This window comes from Antedon bifida, chromosome 9, assembly GCF_963402885.1.
Source record: "Antedon bifida chromosome 9, ecAntBifi1.1, whole genome shotgun sequence".
Taxonomy (NCBI): Eukaryota; Metazoa; Echinodermata; class Crinoidea; order Comatulida; family Antedonidae; genus Antedon; species Antedon bifida.
In genome coordinates this window covers 19324102-19344517 of record NC_136234.1, presented here as the reverse complement: position 1 = coordinate 19344517, position 20416 = coordinate 19324102, and the positions used below count along the sequence as shown (strand labels likewise).

The 20416-nt window shown below is 39.1% G+C and overlaps 3 protein-coding genes across 3 annotated transcripts in view; all 3 read right to left on the bottom strand.

Moving 5' to 3' along the window:
* LOC144852227 (cell growth regulator with RING finger domain protein 1-like) overlaps positions 1–20416 on the bottom strand; it is a 249540-nt gene that overhangs the window by 86069 nt on the left and 143055 nt on the right. The gene's annotated exons all lie outside the window — the stretch shown is intronic.
* LOC144852208 (transcription factor IIIB 90 kDa subunit-like) overlaps positions 1–20416 on the bottom strand; it is an 82642-nt gene that overhangs the window by 33520 nt on the left and 28706 nt on the right. The gene's annotated exons all lie outside the window — the stretch shown is intronic.
* On the bottom strand, positions 18237–20297 carry LOC144852115 (mediator of RNA polymerase II transcription subunit 29-like). The gene is made up of 4 exons (XM_078709831.1): positions 20088–20297; positions 19748–19806; positions 19306–19393; positions 18237–18799 (listed from the first exon to the last, which is right to left on the bottom strand). The coding sequence occupies exons 1-4, from the start codon at positions 20259–20261 to the stop codon at positions 18560–18562; spliced, it is 561 nt and encodes a 186-aa protein (XP_078565957.1). The 5' UTR covers positions 20262–20297; the 3' UTR covers positions 18237–18559.

Below are 20416 nucleotides of genomic sequence, written 5' to 3'. Positions count from 1 at the left end.
TCTGTTGTTTCCGAGCCTAGGTTTTCATTTAAGAAGTTGATATCAACGCTTTCCGAGTGCGGCGCACATAAAAACATATTGGGAGCTCTGATGTGAGGGATGCAATATTCGTCTGAATTGCAAGAACTATCTGAACAAACACCAGATGCAAACTGACACTTGATTCCGTAATGAGACGCAGGGCATTCGCACATGACGTCATCACCATTTTGGAAGCAGTCTCCAACTTCACAGTCAACGTCTTTACACAATGGCTGATCGTTTACTCCATTCTCGCAGTTGTCTCCGGTGTAACTGCTCCTGCATTGACACACGTAATGTGTGTAGTCGGAACTGTACAGACACGTACCGTCATTGAGACACGGTTGCGAGTTGCATGGATCTAGTGGTGGCAACTCACACAGCTTTCCTTGATACCCAACCGAGCAGACGCAACTAAAGCTGTTTTTATCGTCCGTGCACGGTGCGTTGTACATACACGGATTACCATTAAGTGTTGCACAGTCATCAACAGCAAAGCACTGGTTATTGATGTCCTTGTAGCCAGGATGACACACACAGTCAAATTCAGTCTTTGACAACCTTACACAGGAGGAATGAGGAAGGCATTGTGCTAAACCCGTACTGCATGGATCTTCTGACAAGACTGATACGCGGAACACCCTCGTCTCTTGAACATCCCCCACTTGCATTTCTGCTTCTAAAAATAAATAAGGACTCTCTGTGTAATCCACTATATCGGAAAGAACCAGTATGTTATCATCTGTTAAGGAGAACTTGCCATCTGCATCGTCTATCAACCGGTATTGAGGTGACTCATACTCTCCTCCTAAATCGGACGTAAAACGCCCAATCGGTTGTCCTACGAGGGCTAGCTCAGATACCTCGTTTCCCTGTAGATCAAAGTCTATCAACCCCGTAATGCCAATAGTGTATGCTTGAGTTCTTGATAACATGTTAGGGCCGTTGTCTACGACTTTCAGTATCACTTGTAAAAAAGGGTTCGACTTGTCAATCAACTCCTCTTGAAATTCTTGTGCGAGAATCAAATAATTGCCATCAACCTAAATGAAATGGTAATGTCATTGCTCATTAATAATTCATCAAATTTCGAAAATAAGACGTTTGGTAAGCCTAATAAGTTTATTAAATTCATATGCCAATTCACCTTGAACAAATTTGAAGTTTCGCCTGATACAGAGATCGTATGCTCCTGGTCTGTATCCGGATCATGGACTTGTAACTGACCAACCACAAAGCCAGTCTCTGCGTCAATTGGTACCGAATGAGAGCCTGCCAAATCCACTCCTTCAGGTGGCTCATTGACGTCATCAACAAACACGGTTATAGTCTGCAAAGAGGAAATTATTATCGTTAAAATGATGCTATTGTAGTACAGAATATTTAAGTTTAGAGAGTTAAGTGGAGAGTTGCAACCATAAAGGAACGCTCATGTAACCAGATGTCAGTGGTAGATTTGGAGTAACTGGTGTCGTACCTTACGAATCCAGTTGTAACCATCTCCACATTCCACTTCAACGCGATGGTATGGTCTGGTCTCGTAATCAATATCACCTCCTTCTGCCACAACCAATCTGATATCATTATTCGACGTCCTGATTACGTCAAATAGACCAGACTGAGTGTCTGTTCTAAGGACAGAGCACGTGTGTTCTTCGTTTTTGTCAGGATCATCGACCAGAATTCGCGTCACCAGTGTTCCTGCTGGACTGTTCTCAGGAAGTGTCGGTGTTTGGTAGATGATGTCTTGTGGTGGTTCCCCTGTATCGATAACTCGTATACGTATCATTTCCTGAAATTAAAAACCAAATTAAAATCGTTATTCTGTTGTTTTTTAAACCAAAAACCATTGATAAGATACTGTATAAACATAGAAAAGTTAGCGCCACCAATGGTTTATTATGGTTTATACCCAATACAATCGTAGACATCAAATCGCCATTTCCCTGTGTTTTCCATTCCAGATCACTACTGGAATAAATAGACAAAAATAGGGTCGATACCTGAAATGAGTGGGCTGGATTTCCATCATCAACTGTTTGTATAAGAAGATCAATGTATTGATGTCGTTCGTAATCTATGGCACTGCCTTCTACGAGGATCAGTTGGTTTCCTTCAATTCGAAACGCACCTAATATTGACACATTCAAGAAAAGATTTAGTAAAAGTTACTATACATTCGATGCTTATCAACTTTTTAGAAGCTGATTGTAGTAAAGGATCTTAAAGCAGAAGACACCACGTCAAGAAAACGTCAGTTATCGGGTTGGAATATGAGATTGGCAGTTGTCTAACAGAATAAGAAGCGTTCTGGATACTGCCTTATGGTGTTCGTCGTACTACATGAACAGTGAGCTTTCGGGATGGTAGAGGAAGGACAAACGTTTCGATCACAGTAGGCCTACAGTCCTGATAAAATGAACTGAACTATGTACACTGAGCTTATACGCATGCGAAGATTAATCTTTTATATCAATTACCATCTCTCTCCGTCCATCTTCCAGATCACTAATGGGAGCGATAACAACTATTCTGGTTTAAAAAAAACTAAAATCCTCCTACAAAATATCTGAAATATGTCTACATACATACATACCAGTTGATTGTACATCCGATAGTATACTATATTCATGACTTTGTCCATCATCTTCATCTATTGTGACGAAAGATCCGACAACACTACCATCGATGGCATTCTCTTGAATGGAGAAGCTGCTTGGGGCGAGCTGGATAGACGATGGTGGGTCATTGAGATCCTTAATCTGAAAGTGTTGATACTACTTGGATTAGCTTGTTGTAGTCAGATACAACTAAAGCTTTGTCTACACTATCAAACTTTATGTGACAAAAAAATGTGATGTGCCCATAATATGGACATGATGATGTCATATCACTACCATAATAAAAACTAGTTTGATAGTGCTTTAGAAATGAAGTTGATAATGTGAGTGTACAAATTAATATATAATTATTTAAAGTTATATATAATACAAGAAAAGTATTACTGTAGGCCTACTGATTTTTTGATTGCCTTACCGTGATCGAGAAGTTTGCGTAAGTTACAAGCGACGGATCGTCTCCCAATTCGGCAGCAACCGTAATGTCGTATCTTGAAACATCTTCGTAGTTCACTGTATCTGTGAGCACCAACGTATTATTTCCCGCGATTTCAAACGGAACATCCTCCTGAACTATGCTGTACCTCACCCAATGACCCTGTTCTATTAGGCTGTACACTTGACCTACGCTCTCCCCTTCATGTGCGTCTTCGTTGACCTCTAGGTTGCTTAGAGTTAGAAAGCTTGGCGGTTCTAGAACATTTTCAGTGCTGATTTCGATCGTCTTTGTAAAGGATAAGCCATCGGAATCGCTGCATTCTATCTGCGAAGACAAAATGACGTGGTAACAGACAAAAAACTAACTCGCCATTACCATAATTGGTCATTTTCGAATGTAGGCCTAATGTATTTATTACCTCAACCAAATTGACGTGAAATGTTTCAAAATCCAAAGGACCCGACGTTACTAGCTCGTTTGAATCAGCAATCTAAAAATAAACAATAAACAAAATATTTATACTTTGACGTAAATTGTAAGAAATAGAATACATTGACGTGTCTGGCCGTCGGTTCAGAACGTCTACATAAACGTTTTGAGCGTCTACATTGAAGTTTGGATCTATCACCTTGCCTTGTGAGCGATATGGCATTGAGGCAAAGGTCTACATCAACGTGTGGAGTCACCGGGCGTCGACGACTCGAAACGTCTGCAATGTTTAGAGCCGCCTGACATTGAATCGACACCGAAAAGTATGTGCATTAATATTTGGAGCAACATAGTGTCGATTCCAACGTTTATGCTGTGAGAATAATTACTTTGCAGGGATACGATAAGTAAAATTTCCAACTAAAATGTAAACATTTATTTGTATATCTGTCTTACATCGAATGGAACTTCGTTTGTATTTAGAACCTGACAAGTAGCCTCTTCGTCAATATCTGGATCAACTATCATAAAGTATCCTACATGACTTCCGATCGCAACATTTTCCATTACCTTAAAAAGAAACAGTAATGGTAACAAATGGTACCGTAAACAAAGTCAGAACTCTGCTTAAGTAGTTGTACTGAATCATCAATTTATTTGTGTAGAAAGTTATTGAAAATATTTTTCTAAGCTCGCAACATTTTCTATCACCTCAGAAAGAAACAATAAGAAAACAAATGGCACTTTAAACAAAGTCAAAACTCTGCTTATGTAGTTGTACCGAATCAACAACATTATGTGTGTAGAAAGTTATTGAAAATATAGTTCCAAGCTCGCAACATTTTCTCTTAACTCAGAAAGAAACGGTAAGAAAACAAATGGTACTTCAAAGTCAGAACTTTGCTTATGTATTATACACATATATCTGTGTAGAAAGTTATTGAAAGTTCTAAGCATCATAACCTACCACAGCATTGTCAATTGTAATATCTGTCGGTGGATGGTTAATTATAAAGATCTCTATCTCGTGTACAAGTTCAGTGATCCAGTTTGGGTCACTGGTGCTAGAAGCAGTGATGTAAATGACGTACTCTTCCGAGTCGCCATCGAATGAAACATAGTCTATTCCTTCGCCCATGCGCAGTACGTTTCCATCCATTGTCACGAGATCACGAAGAGTTGGGTCTGTAATGTCACTTGACCTGTAAAATTAGTAACGATTTTTGTTTAATACTTGTGTTGCCTCTAAATGAAAAACAAGTGCATTGTAACGTGCAGTATAACCCTATTAATGGAACATTTTGTGGGCTAAACAAAGTGTCCCCTTAATAGGAGTGTCTCCTGAATTGTGGTTTGTTGCAGTGTTACAACATATTGCCTCTCGTTCATTTGACAGGAAAGTGTCCCCTTAATAGATGTGTCCCCCGAATAGGGTGTCCCCTGAATAGGGGTGTCCCCTGATATGGGATTGGTCGCAGTGTTAATTATTACCCCTCATTCGTTTTGCATGAAAGTGTCCCCAAACTTAATAGAAGTGTCTCGTGTAAGAAGTAGGCCCTACGTTCCCTGAATAGGAGTACGTCGCCTGAATAGGAGTACGTCCCCTGAATAAGGGTTCAACTCCAATAAAATGTGTACTTACCCTGCACTTCCGACACCAGTAACTGCATACACAACGTCGCTGTAATCGGTATCTTCACCAGTTGGGGAAAAAGATCCAATGACGGCACCGTGTTGACTTTCAGTAGTTACATGTGTGTTTGTCGTTTCGAATTGAATTGTTGTTGGTTCTTCCCACACGTCCAAAACATCAACCTAGGTTACATAAGATCATGTATATTAAAGTTACGCCTACAGCTTGGTTCCCACTACCGACGCAACCTACGCAAAGATGTGTCAACGACCGACGCCACATCGATTGACCTGGCCTAGGTATGACGTCGGTCGGCGAAAATTGAAAACTCTCTGTTGCTGTAAATAAATTATAGTTTTAATACGTACCTGAAACACTTGCGCAGTTGTCAACTCACGACCGTAACTATCCGTACCGCGCGCTTGAATAGTGACGTCAATCTTGGGCAATTCTTCGTAATTGAGAGGACCTGTCGTCCAAAGTTGATCGCCTTCGACAGTCAATGGGAATCCTTCTCCCAGAAACATCATGAAATATTCAAAGTTCTTTAAAATAAGAAGAAAACTGTTTTTAATTGGTTATTTTTAAAAAAAAATTGAAATTAATAAAACTGGAAAATTCCCTGTATGCTCCTTTACGCTAAGTATTGAATTCGAAACTCTGACAGGCGCCGTACATTGTATATATGTTGAAGAAGCATCACAATAGTAAAATAGATTACTTACCGTATCTGTGATTGGTTGCCCGGTAGCTGCGTCTATGACGTGAAACGTTCCAATTGGTAACGGATCAACGTTCTCTTCAAACGGTATGTAATCCGTAAGAATCACGTCTATTTCTATCGAGTCGTCCACCAGGACGTCTATAACAAGCTGACTGTCGACGTACATCGCTGGTGTCCCACTGTCAACACAACGTACTTGTAGGAAGTAGGTTGACTGGCCTGGAATTAAGGGCCTTGTTGTCTTGGAGGGAAATACAAAAGGTCGGAGTTACACGAATGAATAAGTTCTAACACTCAATATATTACATAGGAATATAGGCTTAGTTATTTAGTTAGTTAGTTGGTACCTACCCACCAAAGTTAGCGGTAGCCGTGCCATTGAGACCAACTTACCCGAGTAACTAAGCCTAGACACTGGTTCACATTGAAAATGTATACAACTATTAATGGTATTTACAAACCTCTAGTGAATGACCATTTATTGTGAATACACGGCTATCGTCACTGGTGATAAAGCAATTCGAATCTTGAACCAGTCCATCAGCATTGTCAGGATCGTTAACAGATATGGTAGAAACGCTGGTACCAACGGATGCACCGAACTCAATCTGCGTTTAAGAAAAGATATTTTCATCTTACCAGAATAGAAATAAGGGAATATATTGTTAAAACGACATAGGAAGTTCATCGTAAAACTGTATAATCGCAACAAGAACAAATATCCAACATAACACCTTGATTTAAAAAAAAATCGGCTGTGCTAGGTTTCATAAACGAATCTGTGACGTATACCTGATTGTTTGAAAAATGAATACTTGTGGGAGCTTCATTGGTATCCTCCACTTGAAAGCTAAAAGTCATCTGTATTGTATTCGATGGATTACCATTCTGGACCGCTTGGATTGTTACTTCGTGTCTGCTCGCTGTTTCATAATCGAGTTGAGCCGCAGATGATAGATACAACACATTGTCTTGTAATTGGAATATATTATCTGTATCATCTACAATTCTGTATGTGTATTGGCTAAAGAAATCGGTCGTTGTGATGGAACCGATTGGTGTGTTGCTGGAAAGAGATTCTGAGGGGCTAGAATCACCAGAAAAGACTAACATCTGAAATGTAAAAGGTAAGAGTTTGGTTTTTCCAGTAAACTTATTCGACTTTAAGGCCTAACAATCTGGTAGTTGTAAGCCTATTAGCTCTTGTAGTGGAAATGGTAGCGCGATTTTTGTCGCTGAAATTCGTGCGAACAAATTCGCCTAGTGGAAAATCGGCTACATTAACTTTTTTGAGAACCTTATTTCACAATACTCATGCTGCTTCGCCGCTGTCGAAAAATTAGTTGGTCATTGCCAATGCTGTTGCAAATGTTTATTTTAATACACAATAAAAATTCTAAGCCAGGAGCTACCCTTTAAAATAAAAAAAGACATACCGGTGGGTTTGGCGTTACTCGAGGTGCAGTCGTCGCATGCGCGGTAATCATAACATCCGTCGATTCCTGTACATCACTTGATGCAATTCCGATGTTGTACGTATGTCGAGTCGTCTGACCAACGCTGTTAGTTGAGGCTAGTGTAATAGTACTCCCTTCTGACGTACTGGTGACGTCACTTGTGACGTATAAATCATATGCACAAACTGTTCTGTAACCCTTTAAATAAAAATTGTCATGTTACTCATGGTTTATTGAATTTCATGATACTATGATCGTGTTTCGTTACTCTCGTGTGATTAGTTTTCGCTAATGGTAGATCTGTATGTAGTTTCAACTATTTATAACGTCACTAAATGATAAAAAAATAAAACTATTAACTACTCATGCTTTATATTGCAACTTACCATTTCATGTCCGTTGACTGGACTGCAATAGAGTTTCCTAGTTTCGTAAAGACCGTTCCCTCCTTCAACCTCGACTGATACATCTCCAATCTCATAGTCATACACAACAACAGTTCCAATTACTTGGCCTAAAAAAGACAAAGCAAAAACATTGTCTTGATTAAACTTATAAAGGGGTTGTTACACCTCACTTTTTTGGCAAACCCATGAAATGTGTATAAAGCAGCAACTTGCTTTTCGGATTTCAATAAACTGACAAATTCTGCAACAGGAGCAGCAGCATACTTTATCTTAGCAAAGCAATCTAACAACATGATTCTTAGCTCTTGAGATCAAAGGGTTTACCTGTCGCACGACCAGTTCCACGCCCTTAAACATCGCGCCGCGGAGAATATGTACATAGTACAGTACTGTTGGTATTTGTCGCAGCCAGACATAAGATCAAAAGACTGTTATGAGTTACTGTTAGATTTATTCTTTACACCATAGAGGTTTTCTTATTTATCCAACTAATGATCTATTCGTATGTATACTGACCTGATTGAGTACCAGGCTCTATGATTGGTTCATTAACGGGGTAGTTCTCAGTCTCGGTTGTCGATAGGATTGCAACACTCGTAGACGGCGAGTTGCTGCTCGGGGATACTTCTAGTAAGAACTCTCTAGTGATCTGCAATGTGAATTTTACACAACAGATAGGAGTTAAACAATTTAGGGCTACAGTATTTATTTCGGTACAAACATTGGTAGTATTGGCATTTTAACACATCCATTCTCATTAATGGTGTCAACTTATATGTAAGAGTATCTCTACCTGACGTAATGGAAAAAAACGAGGGGAAATACAATGGGTTGTTCTCACGAAAGACAAAAAAAAACATTGGTATAAAGTTTTAACCTACTGTGTTTGTCGGGTCATTTTGATCAACACCCGTTACTTGTATTGGATACGCGCTTTGCGCTGCGTAGTTAATACGCGTAGAATCTTGTAAGATGATCGCACCAGTTGTTGGATCAATCTTGAACAACCCGCCATGATTGTCGATAAGACTGTAGACATACCGAGTGCCTTCATTGGTGTCGTCTGTGGATACAACACCAATCACAGTACCTTTGAAAAAACAAACAAGAACTTACTTTAATGTTTGTTCACTTCTAATGACTAGAGTTAAATATACGACGAGGAATGTGCGGGAAAAAAGTCGAGGGAATAAGGAGGAACCAGCCTGCTCCCATTTTGTTCTTGCTTGCGCAACATGATAACCATAATGCAAAGCATTCAGTTGGTCTACTCTTCTGAGCAAATACATTCATGTAATGCATTGCGGCACATTACCAATCGTTGGTTTGTCTTTGACGAACCTCTGTTAAATGTAATTGCGTGTACCTATTAAAAGTAATTGGCGAATCGAGAATCAGACAGCCGAGCCATTTGCTACTAATCTAAAGCCTTGTCTACACTATCAAACTTTATTTGACAAAAAATGTGATGTGCCCATATATGGGCATGATGATGTCATATCACTACCGTATTTGAGCATATCACTACCATATTTGGGCACATTTTTTTGTCACATAAAATTTGATAGTGTAGACAGAGCTTAACAATTTAGTAAAACACCCTACCTGTTGTGGAAGACTCTTGTATCACATTAGATGATATTTGTAGATTTACAGGTATCTGACTCGGTTCTTCAATGTGTATTCTCAGAGTATGGTACTCGATCTTCATCGGACTGCCGTTATCTTGAACTGATACTATGACGTCATGGTATTTTTGCGTGCCATAGTTGAAACATGCGTCGTTGAAGAGTAGTTCACATTCGACATTTGTCATAGCCGTCTGTAAAATAGTATAGTATAAACCATAAGAACTGCTGACGTCACTTGTATTTTGTTTTAATATGGAGTAGTGATTCCTATAGTAGTCTAGTATTGGTACTAAAGATGGTGTCTATCTGGAATATCAAACTATTTTGGCTTTGGTCTACATTCTAGCAAACTATCAACATGCAACTAATTTGTTAAGATTTGTAAACTCAGCGAATCAAATCACAGTCTTTTTAGTCATGTGATTCTGTGGATGGACAAAATGATGATCTTAACTAACAACTAACTTCTCCAAAAGGTTGTTTTCTAGTGTGGACTAGGTTTTAGTCTACAATAGGAAACTTTAGTTTGCAAACACCAGTAAACTGTTTGTAAAGTAAACTTTGGCAAAGTGCAAAAACTGTTTTGCAGAAGTTGTACACCTTAACCAAACTTACGGTTTCCTAACAAAAGTTCGTTGAAGTTTCCTAGTACAAAGTAGACTTAAGTTGTTCTAAACTAAAAACTATACGAATTGTCTTACTTGTAGAAAATTGTCTGAGAGCCTGAATCTTCCGTGAGCGTTATCGACAAGGGAGTATGTATATGACTGCCCCGTATCTTGGTCAACGGCTTGAAGAAGCCCAACAGCGGTGTTAACAATGCTATTCTCGGAAACTCTATCGTTTGAAATCTAAAATGCAGAACATATTCGTCGTCATACTATGTGCACTAAAGGATTTCAACTAGTGTTATATGCAACTTCCATACATATTACCATATATGGGAACATTTATACTGGTTATGGTATACATACCGTCACTCCGGTGGGTGGATCATTTCCATCAGTTACTTGAAAAGTGAATTCCTGGTCTATAAAATTTCCTGCTAAATCTGTTGATCTTACGGTAACCGTATATCTATATAAAACAATTTAATATTCAAAATTATCATTAATTTTAGTAACCGTCTTCTAAGTTGTATTCAATCGGTATTTCCTCTACTCTGCTTAATTGGTTGATTAATTAATAATTCAATTTAAATCGATTAACTTGAATGTCTTGTAATACATCTATGTAATAGTTGTCGATAATAATTGATGTTGACGTCATCAATAACTGTGTACTGACCTGTCTTGCAATTCATAATCCAAAACATGGCGTAGATATATTTGGTTATCGATAATATTAATAATGTTGTGTACGTCATCAATAACTGTGTATGTGTAAGCATCCCATGTGGAGTCAACGTCTTCAGTTTTTAACACAGCCAAAACATTCCCAAAAGTATTTTCTTCCACAAAGATTGTGTTACCACTAAAAGTGGTCAGCTATAAAATATTTAGTTTTTATAAATAAAACTTCTATCATTATCATCGTCGTCATCCTTATGACTACCATCGCCATTATCATCTATATTACCATATTCGTTACTATGAAGTAATAGTGACTGTCATGGTCAATTAATAAATAATGTCGTCATCTTTATCAACATCATATCCAATCGTCATTATCATCATGATTGTCCCAATCATCATCATCATCGTCATCATCATCTTTATCATCATAATCACAATCACTCTGTATCATCAATATATCAATACCACCTAAAATAAAGTAATGATTACCCCTATTGGTGGGCTGTTGACAATTGTACAATACACCTCACTGTAGTAACTCCATTGCCCATTTGCTAAACACTCTGTATACCCCGGACTGGCCCCCATCAATTGATATGTATACCCAGATCTTGATTCACACAATAACTGGCAAGTATGACCGTACTCATACGCACTTCCCGCGCCGCAACTCGTAGTTGGTGGCACACACGTCACGACGTTCGTTGTCAATCCCAACGGACAGGAGTGAAAGACTGGTGGTTGACACGTGACAAGGACACACTCTGTCGCAAAGCTGCCTGTTAGTTTGTAACCCGGATTACAAGTGCATTGTCCATTCACTGAACATGTGTGTAGGCAGAAGATGTTGCAATTGCTCTGTTCCTGAAACAAAATAATTAAAAAAACATTTTAGTGAAGGTACAGACGTATTAAGCTCTGTTTACACTAAACTAGTTTGACAAAAAATGTGTGATGTTCAAATATGGTAGTGATATGCCCAAATATGGTAGTGATATTACATCATCATGTCCACATATGGGCACATCACATAAAGTTTGATAGTGTAGTCAGAGTCCTAGTATCTGTTAAACCAGATCTGAAGTTACAAATCAATATGGTTCTATCGTTATACTAGTATGTTACTTACTGATAGTGAAGGACAAATGTCTCCATTACAAGAGTTTGCCAGGATTACGTTTCTGCTCCTAGACTTCATAAAGCCTGAACAATCGGGAACACATGTACCCCATTGGCTCCATTCACCTACCTACAAGTGCAAAATGGTATGGACAAATTTACGATGATGTTGAACCCCACAGTACCTGATTCGATCCTGGTAGAAGCCATTTACAAAATAATTTTTGACATTTTTCATTTCGTCGACAAGGTAGCATTTTGAACGATATGGTAGTTTTAAAAGAAAAAAATGGTGTGGAAACAAAATCAGAAGTTATCTTATAATATAAATAACGAAATCCCACCAACCTGGCAATCAACGTTTATATAGCGTTCACATTCTTGGTTTTCTTCAGTTACTGTCGATATACATTGGGTCGTACAGATAGCTGGCGTCAGAATCGACCGACTCCGGGTTTGCCATCCTAGTCCACACGACGATAAGCATGTTGTCCACTCTGACCAATCCGTGAACTCACAGATACTAGGCCCAGTACCTATGCAGTCACGCCGTTCGAAAGTTGAAATGCACTGCACTCCTCCACAGTCTGCACTGATTGTGATCATTCGAAATCGCATTCTACAAAACAATTAGAGAGTTAATTTTATTGAGAGTTGCGTTTTAAAACTACGAGATATGGAAAGCTGATGTTAGAACGGTTACGCGAAGTTTTAAAAGTATATTATGATAAACTTATATTTTATGATACAGTTAAAGGGCACACATACTGTTGACCCGTTCCACATTCAGTAGAACATCCAGTCCATTCGGTCCAAGCCGTCGTCTCGCAATCAACCGGACAACAGGGCCCTACACAGATGTCAGTTTCTGCTGTCTGCCCACACTGCAAACCTCCACATACGGCTTCAGAGATGACGCTTCGAGTCCTCTGACGGCTTCCAGTACCACATGAACCCGTGTCCAAAGCACATGGACTCCAGTTGGCCCACGCACCCTCCTACATTAAAGAGTTCAAGACTAGATTAAAGGAAGTTATTAATAGCTGGTGGGGTATTGTGATATGTAGCAGGTGAAACGAAATGTGGGGTAGACAACGTGTAGCATAGAAAATGGTCATTCTAATACAAATATATAGAATTGTATTGAAACTTACGATGCAGTTTGCAGGAAATGTTGTGCCATAACAGTTTCTATATTCCAGAACATTACTGTCACATGATGTCCCACCGCAGCTGACAGGCGTGATGACGTCACGAGTACGCGTTTCGTTCCCAATGACGTTTAGACAATTAGAACTACATCCAGACCATGTAGACCACAATTCAAGTTCGCAATCAACAGGACAACACCCAGAACCCTGAAAGCATTCTCTTGTTTCCAGCAACTGATCACATGGGTCTCCACGACATGTCTGCGATATCACGTTTCTTTGTCTTGTCTGTAACCCTGTGTTGCCACTACCGCACGGTTCACTACAGTCTGTCCATTGCGTCCATTCTCCTACGATACATAAATCGTCACAACATTCATCACCGCAAACGGATTCAGTAGAAGCCCCACATTGCCCAATGCAACTGACATCAGTTGATTCATTTCTGTACCTGCTACATATATCTTGTAAGATGTCAGCGCTACAGATACCACATACACATGACCAGTCTGACCATTCACTGACGTCACAGCTACCATAACATAGACCATTTTCAGTGTAGTCGGTTTCTGTGCAGAGATTTCCTCCACACGATCCTTGCACAATTGACCGTGTTCTACTTCGGATGCCCGGTGTATTGGTGCAGAGGGACGTGCAAGTGGTCCATTCCATCCAGGAGAGAAGAACACAATCTCTGAGACAGCAAGAAGCCTCACATGATATAGTTTCATCTAGTGCTAGACATGGCACTGCTGAACATGTTCCAACTGCTGTTCGAAACCTTTGTCTGATACCGGGTGAGCTGCTCTCACATGGTACATTACAATCTGTCCAATCTCCCCAATCAGAAACACTGCAATCTGGATCACAACATATTTCTCCACATTCTTCGTCAAGAAGGTCACCACATTCACCCCCACATGTCAACCCATTACTCTCAGTTCGAGTTCGAGTACAATATTGATAATCGGCATTGCCAATTGGGTCACATTGGCTACAAGAACAGGTCCATTCAGTCCAAACTGACAATACACATTCTCCTTGGCAATTTTCTGTTTCTGTTGTGATATCATTTTCACAAGGTGTACCACCGCATACTGCTTCTTGAATCGCACGTGATCTAGATCTTGAACCTGTTGCGTCAGAACAGATTACTGAGCAGCTAGACCATTCCGACCATTCTGTAGATATGCAGTCTACTGCACAGCAACCAGGAGTACAAGTCCGCGTTTCTTTTAAATCATCACATGGCTCTCCTATGCAGAATGCCGAATTATACGTTCTCGTCCGCGTCTCATTTCCAAGAGTTGCACTACCACATGGCTGGTCACATGGACTCCACGTGGTCCATTCACTCACAGAGCACCCGGTGTCACAACATACTTCCCCACATACAGTTTCACTTAAACTACCACATACAGAATTACAACTGGTTCCAATTTCTTGCCGCTCGCGGGAGCAGACATTACTGAAGACAGAATCTCCTGTGTTGCAGAACCAGCATGCACATGACCATGTATTCCACTCTTGTAGTTGACATCCGCCTACGCATGCTTCTGACTCTACTGTATTTGTGTCAGTGCAGGTGATGCCTCCACACGTACCTTGTGTAACCTGTCTATCACGAGTACGTGTTCCACTTTCTGATGAACATGAGACACTACACGTAGCCCAATTGCTCCATTGTGTAGTTACACAGTCGACAGGACAACATGTATCTGGTATACATACAGTTTCTTCATATATAGTTTCACAAGGTTCACCAATACAGAAAGCTTCATTATATATTCTTGTCCTATTTTGAATTCCAGATTGACCAGTACCACAACCTGAAGAACATTCCGACCATGGTGACCAGTCTGAAACGAAGCAAAGCGCATCACAGCATTTGTCTGTGCAGCCCGACTCTACGGTCACACCACAGTCAGCGCTATCGCATGAATTTGGGCCAGTGACGTCACGTTCCCGTGTGCACACCTGGTACAAGCTGTCTGTAAATCCCGTACATAGTGAGCAAACACACTGCCAGCTACCCCACTCCTCCAACTGGCATTCACCTTCACAATCACGTGACTCTTCTAATGTATCTGATAGACAGTCCGCACCACCGCAGTCTTGATTTACCGATATTTCTCGTGACCGAGACTGGACACCAAAGTCGCAAGCGCTGTTACATTGAGACCATTCTGTCCATTCAGTTAAAACGCAATCAACAGGTTGGCAATCGGGGCATGTTTGGCATTCTTGACTTTCGAACAAACTTTCACACGGTTCACCTAAGCAAAATGAAGCCGTGTATGTACGTGTTCGATTACTTGTACCCCCACATGGTTCCGGACACGCACTCCATTCACTCCATTGGTCGGGAAAGCAGAAGGTATCGCAACACGGGTCAGTACAATCTATTGCCTCAATTATTTCAGAGCAGTTTGTATTACACTGATTATCTGTGCTATAAGCCCTCTCTCGAATACAGATATCAGCTAAGCTTACTGTGTTCTGACATAACGAACACGAACAACTCCATTCACTCCATTCGGTTGTAGAGCACGGCACACAGGGCTCCGATTCAAATGTGTCTTGACAAGGCTCACCCAGACATAAGGCTGCATCGTATTGGGCTGTTCTATTCCTTGACCCTCCACACGATTGGGTACACGCTCCCCAGTTATTCCAAGTGTCGATAACGCAGAGTTCATCACAACAGATTGTCGTTTGATCACATGATGTTTCTATTGAATCAAAGCAGGATGTGTCGCAATCATTCAAAGCAAACCTGGTCCTTGAGCATTGGTTATGGAGTTCTGTATCGGTTGGATCGCATACTTGACATGAACAAGACCAAGAGGTCCACTCAGACAATTCACACAAGTCGCACCCACTACACATTGTGCATTCCAACACTTCTTCCGTATCGCTACATGGTTCGCCTAAACAAATTGGCCTGCTTATAGGCTCTCGCGCGCGCGTTTGAGAACCACCGCATGGTTCCGGGCACTGTGACCATTCGGACCAATCGGTTAGCGGACAAAACTCATCGCAACAAGTATCTCCACATTGTATTTCTTGGATTTCGGGGCATTCTCCGTCACAATTAGCATCACTTGCGGCTTGAGTTCGTGTGTTGAAGTTTGAAAGTTCAATATTATCTTCACATAGAGCACAAGTCACCTGCGTGTTCCACTGACTCCATTCGGAGTAATCACATGGAGTGCACGTGGGGCATAAGGTACACGCGCGTGACTGCTGCGTGCCAACACAAGGAGGTGCCGTGCAATCTCCACTGTAAGAACGAGTACGGACTTGATTACCCCCACATGTCCCAGAGCACTCTGACCAACTGCTCCAATCATTAACGGAACATCCTGGACTACTATCACAAGAACAATTCTCCATGCAAACGTTTTCTTCAAACACGATGTCACAACCTTCACATAGATCTGGTATGATGGCTGATCCGTTTCGGGTGCAATTACGATGCAACGTTTCATTACCGTCGTAAATAAGCGGATCTGTAATAGTTTCGTTCGTGTAGTAATCCGGCTCGCATAACTCACAGGAACAAGCCCATTCCGACCATTCGCCAACCTCACAGTAATTATCACATGGTCTTGTTTCTTCAAAATCGCATGTCTCGAAACATTCGTTAGGATATGGGGAACGACTCCTCCATTCAACTCCATTTTCGTTGCAGGTGTTATTACAAGTGAGCCATTCACTCCACTCGGTGACTCCACATAACGTGTTACAACATTCCTCAAAGCACTGAAGCTCACCGATAGCGTCGCCTTCACACTCATCGTTCTGACAACCGTCTGGTGAAGACGAGACAGTCCTAAGCCGCAGACAAGACCTACGCGTAGAGTTATCGAACTCGTTGCAAATGGCACAATAACAAAATGTCCACTCACTCCATTCAGTGTACTCACAAAGTGAAACGTCACACTCTGTTTGTCGACGATGAATACCGTTGTGATGCGTTCCAATGCTCTGGAATTGTTCTGTGAAGACGTCAAGTGGTGAGAAAAGGTTGTACATTGTGACTCCTGGTAAACAACTAAACACCATCATTGTTAAAACAATCAAGCCACATATACGAACTGAATTAAATGACATCATTTTAGCTGGTTTTCTATGAAATTGGAAAAGTTACTCTTAACCAAAAAATATCGTTAATAATTTTCGCAATTATTCCAATAAATTTTAGATAATAAACGATGAATTGCCTATTGATATATTAAGTTCTGCTGAGTCTGCACAATAATTTATAACATAATATAATCCAAAAATCAAAAGTCTACTTTCGGATGAAAGTAGTATTCCGTGCTGGCGTTTAAACAGTTCGTTGTCATTTTATATTCCATGAAAATAATGTGTAAAGTATTAAGACGATTTTCGAAAATCTTAATTCCAGATTTAACAAGCAGGCCTACAGATCCCTTTCCAGTTGTATATTCGGTACACAGGTTGTTGAAAAACTAATATCAAACTCAAGATTACAATACCATCTCAGATCAAACTTCAATCAAGTAGACCAACATCATATTACAACAAAGAATATATAATATAATACATATTCCACACTCAAAACAAGAAAGTATATTATTAAGTTGGTATTAATATTAGTTGTATCATTCAGTTTCACAATCACGAACCTTCTGACGTTTAGTTTAAAGTTTTGGAAACCAACGAAGTTGTGACGTTAACTGGGCGGGTCTACTAACTTCAAACACAAAAGTGACTGATTAAATAACAAAAAAATGATATTGTAGAAGAAGTATTAGAGATAATGTTTCGTTGTCCGCATTAAATAACAGCGTGCTTGACCAGGGATGAGTTCGGATTTGAACAATATATGAGGTCACAAACCACAGCTTGTGTTATATGTTTCTCGATCCAATGGGGTATGATTGTCTCACTTTTCGTTGGTCACCGATACTTAATCTTTGAATACAATAATTGCGAATAAGAAACACAAATTGTTAAACGCGTTCAAAAATTGTTGTCGACCTGTTGAGCGCGTTCAAATGTTGATAATGCCACGACCTTTAGTACGCGCGCGTCTAGTTTGTGATGTCATTATTGGACTGCATTCGGGTATTCAAAGGTCGATATAATATGCGATGGCCTGTTGAGCGCGTTTAAAGGTTGATAATACCACAGCCGTTAGTACGCGCGCGTGTAGTTCATGATGTCATTAAAATATTTTAATGCATTGAATTCTGATATTGTATTAGGCAAGTTTAATCTACATATTTAATTTACTGTGTCTTTAAGCCCCTTGAAACATAAATAAACTACTTACAATATAATAATTTAATAGTTTTTTTTAATACTGTACAAACTAAAAAAATGAAAATTAATTAGTTCATGATTTCATTTTGATAGCTAGTAAAAAAAATCTGCCAATAACAGCTGTAAATAATACATACGCTTCTTACACAAAATATATATACATATATACATTACAGACCTCCCTCCAAATAAAGACCATTTTAACAGCAGATCTGGTCCCTTTACGAATCATTTGACCCAAAGACATTTATGCAAAAAGACATTTTCTTTAAAAAGAGAATGCACACATATCATGTACCCGAGATTCAACTTTCATATCCTTTTAGTCTCAATGTTTTATTTATTTACTCTCCTCTCGTTTATTTTGATGCGAAATGCTATAAGCACAGTCTAGTAACGCTTTATGTACATCGTTCACACACGAGATCTGCAATTTTACTAAATTTGTGTATGATCCGTATTTCTGCGCGTCCAATACGCTTGAGGGTTGCACGTTAGGGTCAGCTTTGGCCAAAGGTAGTTGTATAGGTGTGTATCTCGCACTGTAACCATGCTGTTTGGAACATTCTTGAGCAAGACGCTGAAATATTAAATTTAAAAATTATTATTCAGATGTATAAATTTAATCAGAAACACATTTTCATTTACTAAAGCAGACTAAAATTGCTGATTTAAAAGGAATATGTTGCATTGATTTTATTCCTTTGGATTGATATGATTTAGATTGATTTCATTGCATTGATTGATTTTATTTAGATTGATTGATTTCATTGCATTGATTGATTTTATTTAGACTGAATTCATTGCATTTGATTAATTCTATTTAGATTGATTTCATTGCAATGATTGATTTTAGTTAGATTGAATTCATTGCATTGATTGATTGATTTAATTGTATTGGATGGATTAATTTGACTTTAGCTTGATTAAATTGATTGATTTTATTGGATTGATTTGACTTGATTGACTTTGTTGCATTGATTGATTTCATTGGATTGATATGAATTAGGTTGAGAGTAGAAGTCCTCTACTGCTTAGACTTGTGATTAAATTAATTTACAGACTAAATAAATCAGTCTAGCTTACCAGATGCCCTTCAATGTAATCACAATGAGAGTAGAAATCTTCTAGTGCCTTATCAAACCTATGCAACGCCGCAGCCTCTCCTACTTTCCTAAAAAAAACACATCAAATTTATTATTAATTGATTTTATAATCAATATAAAAAAACTCATTTTTCAAATCAATAAAACTTTCTGAATATCATATTTCTGGGAGTGAAATAAATACCGGTGGGATTTCTGTTTTTATTTTTCTCAAAACAGCTGTTACTGTTTTTAGCATTTAGTGATATGTACGACATGCGCTCTTTTCATTCTATAACAAGCTAGAGCACAGCTTAAATTAATTTAATATTATTAATGACTGTTAGTTACAGTACTGCGCAAATTATTTATTATAATTTATTTATTATTTGTATATTTGTTAAAACCATTTTTTTTTATTACAAAATAAATATTTTAGTTACCCATTATTATCAACAGCAGCATTGTGAACAAAATTTTCTGCAGCAATCTTCATTAAATTCTGAAATTTAAAATTATAATTGTATAATTTTAGTATCGGCTTAAAATTAAAATCATTAATTAGGCCTAGGCCTAAAAAAAAATGCAAACAATTCAGAATTATGATAATTTTTCGTAAATATCGAGCCTTATACACAATAAACGTACAAATAATTGTTGGTGTTTAGCTAGGCCTCCGGTACCATATATCTCACAACGCCAACACCACCGCCACCTACGTTATGCGGACTGCAGCATACGTTGGGGGAGCGATATGGTAAAACGGGGCCTAGCTTTACTTACACTAAGAGACTTGTTAAGAAGAGGTAGGGCAGCTTTAACATTTAAAATTGGATTATTTTCTGGTTGAATTTGTGAAGCACTATGAGTAGGCTGTTGAGTACCTGACGCACCCGCAGGGGTGGTAGAACCAGGGTTATTTGGAGTGGCCCCAAAAGTTTGTGGAACAGCCGCCATTGTAATTCTCGAAAGAAGAACAATTTTATTTCACCCACTTAGGTAGGTTAATGTTAATTAAATTCTGTAAAACCAATGTATTTATTAAAAAGAAATGTTTATAATAACAGAATTTCAAAACATAATTTGATACATTTATTTTAATACAAATAAAT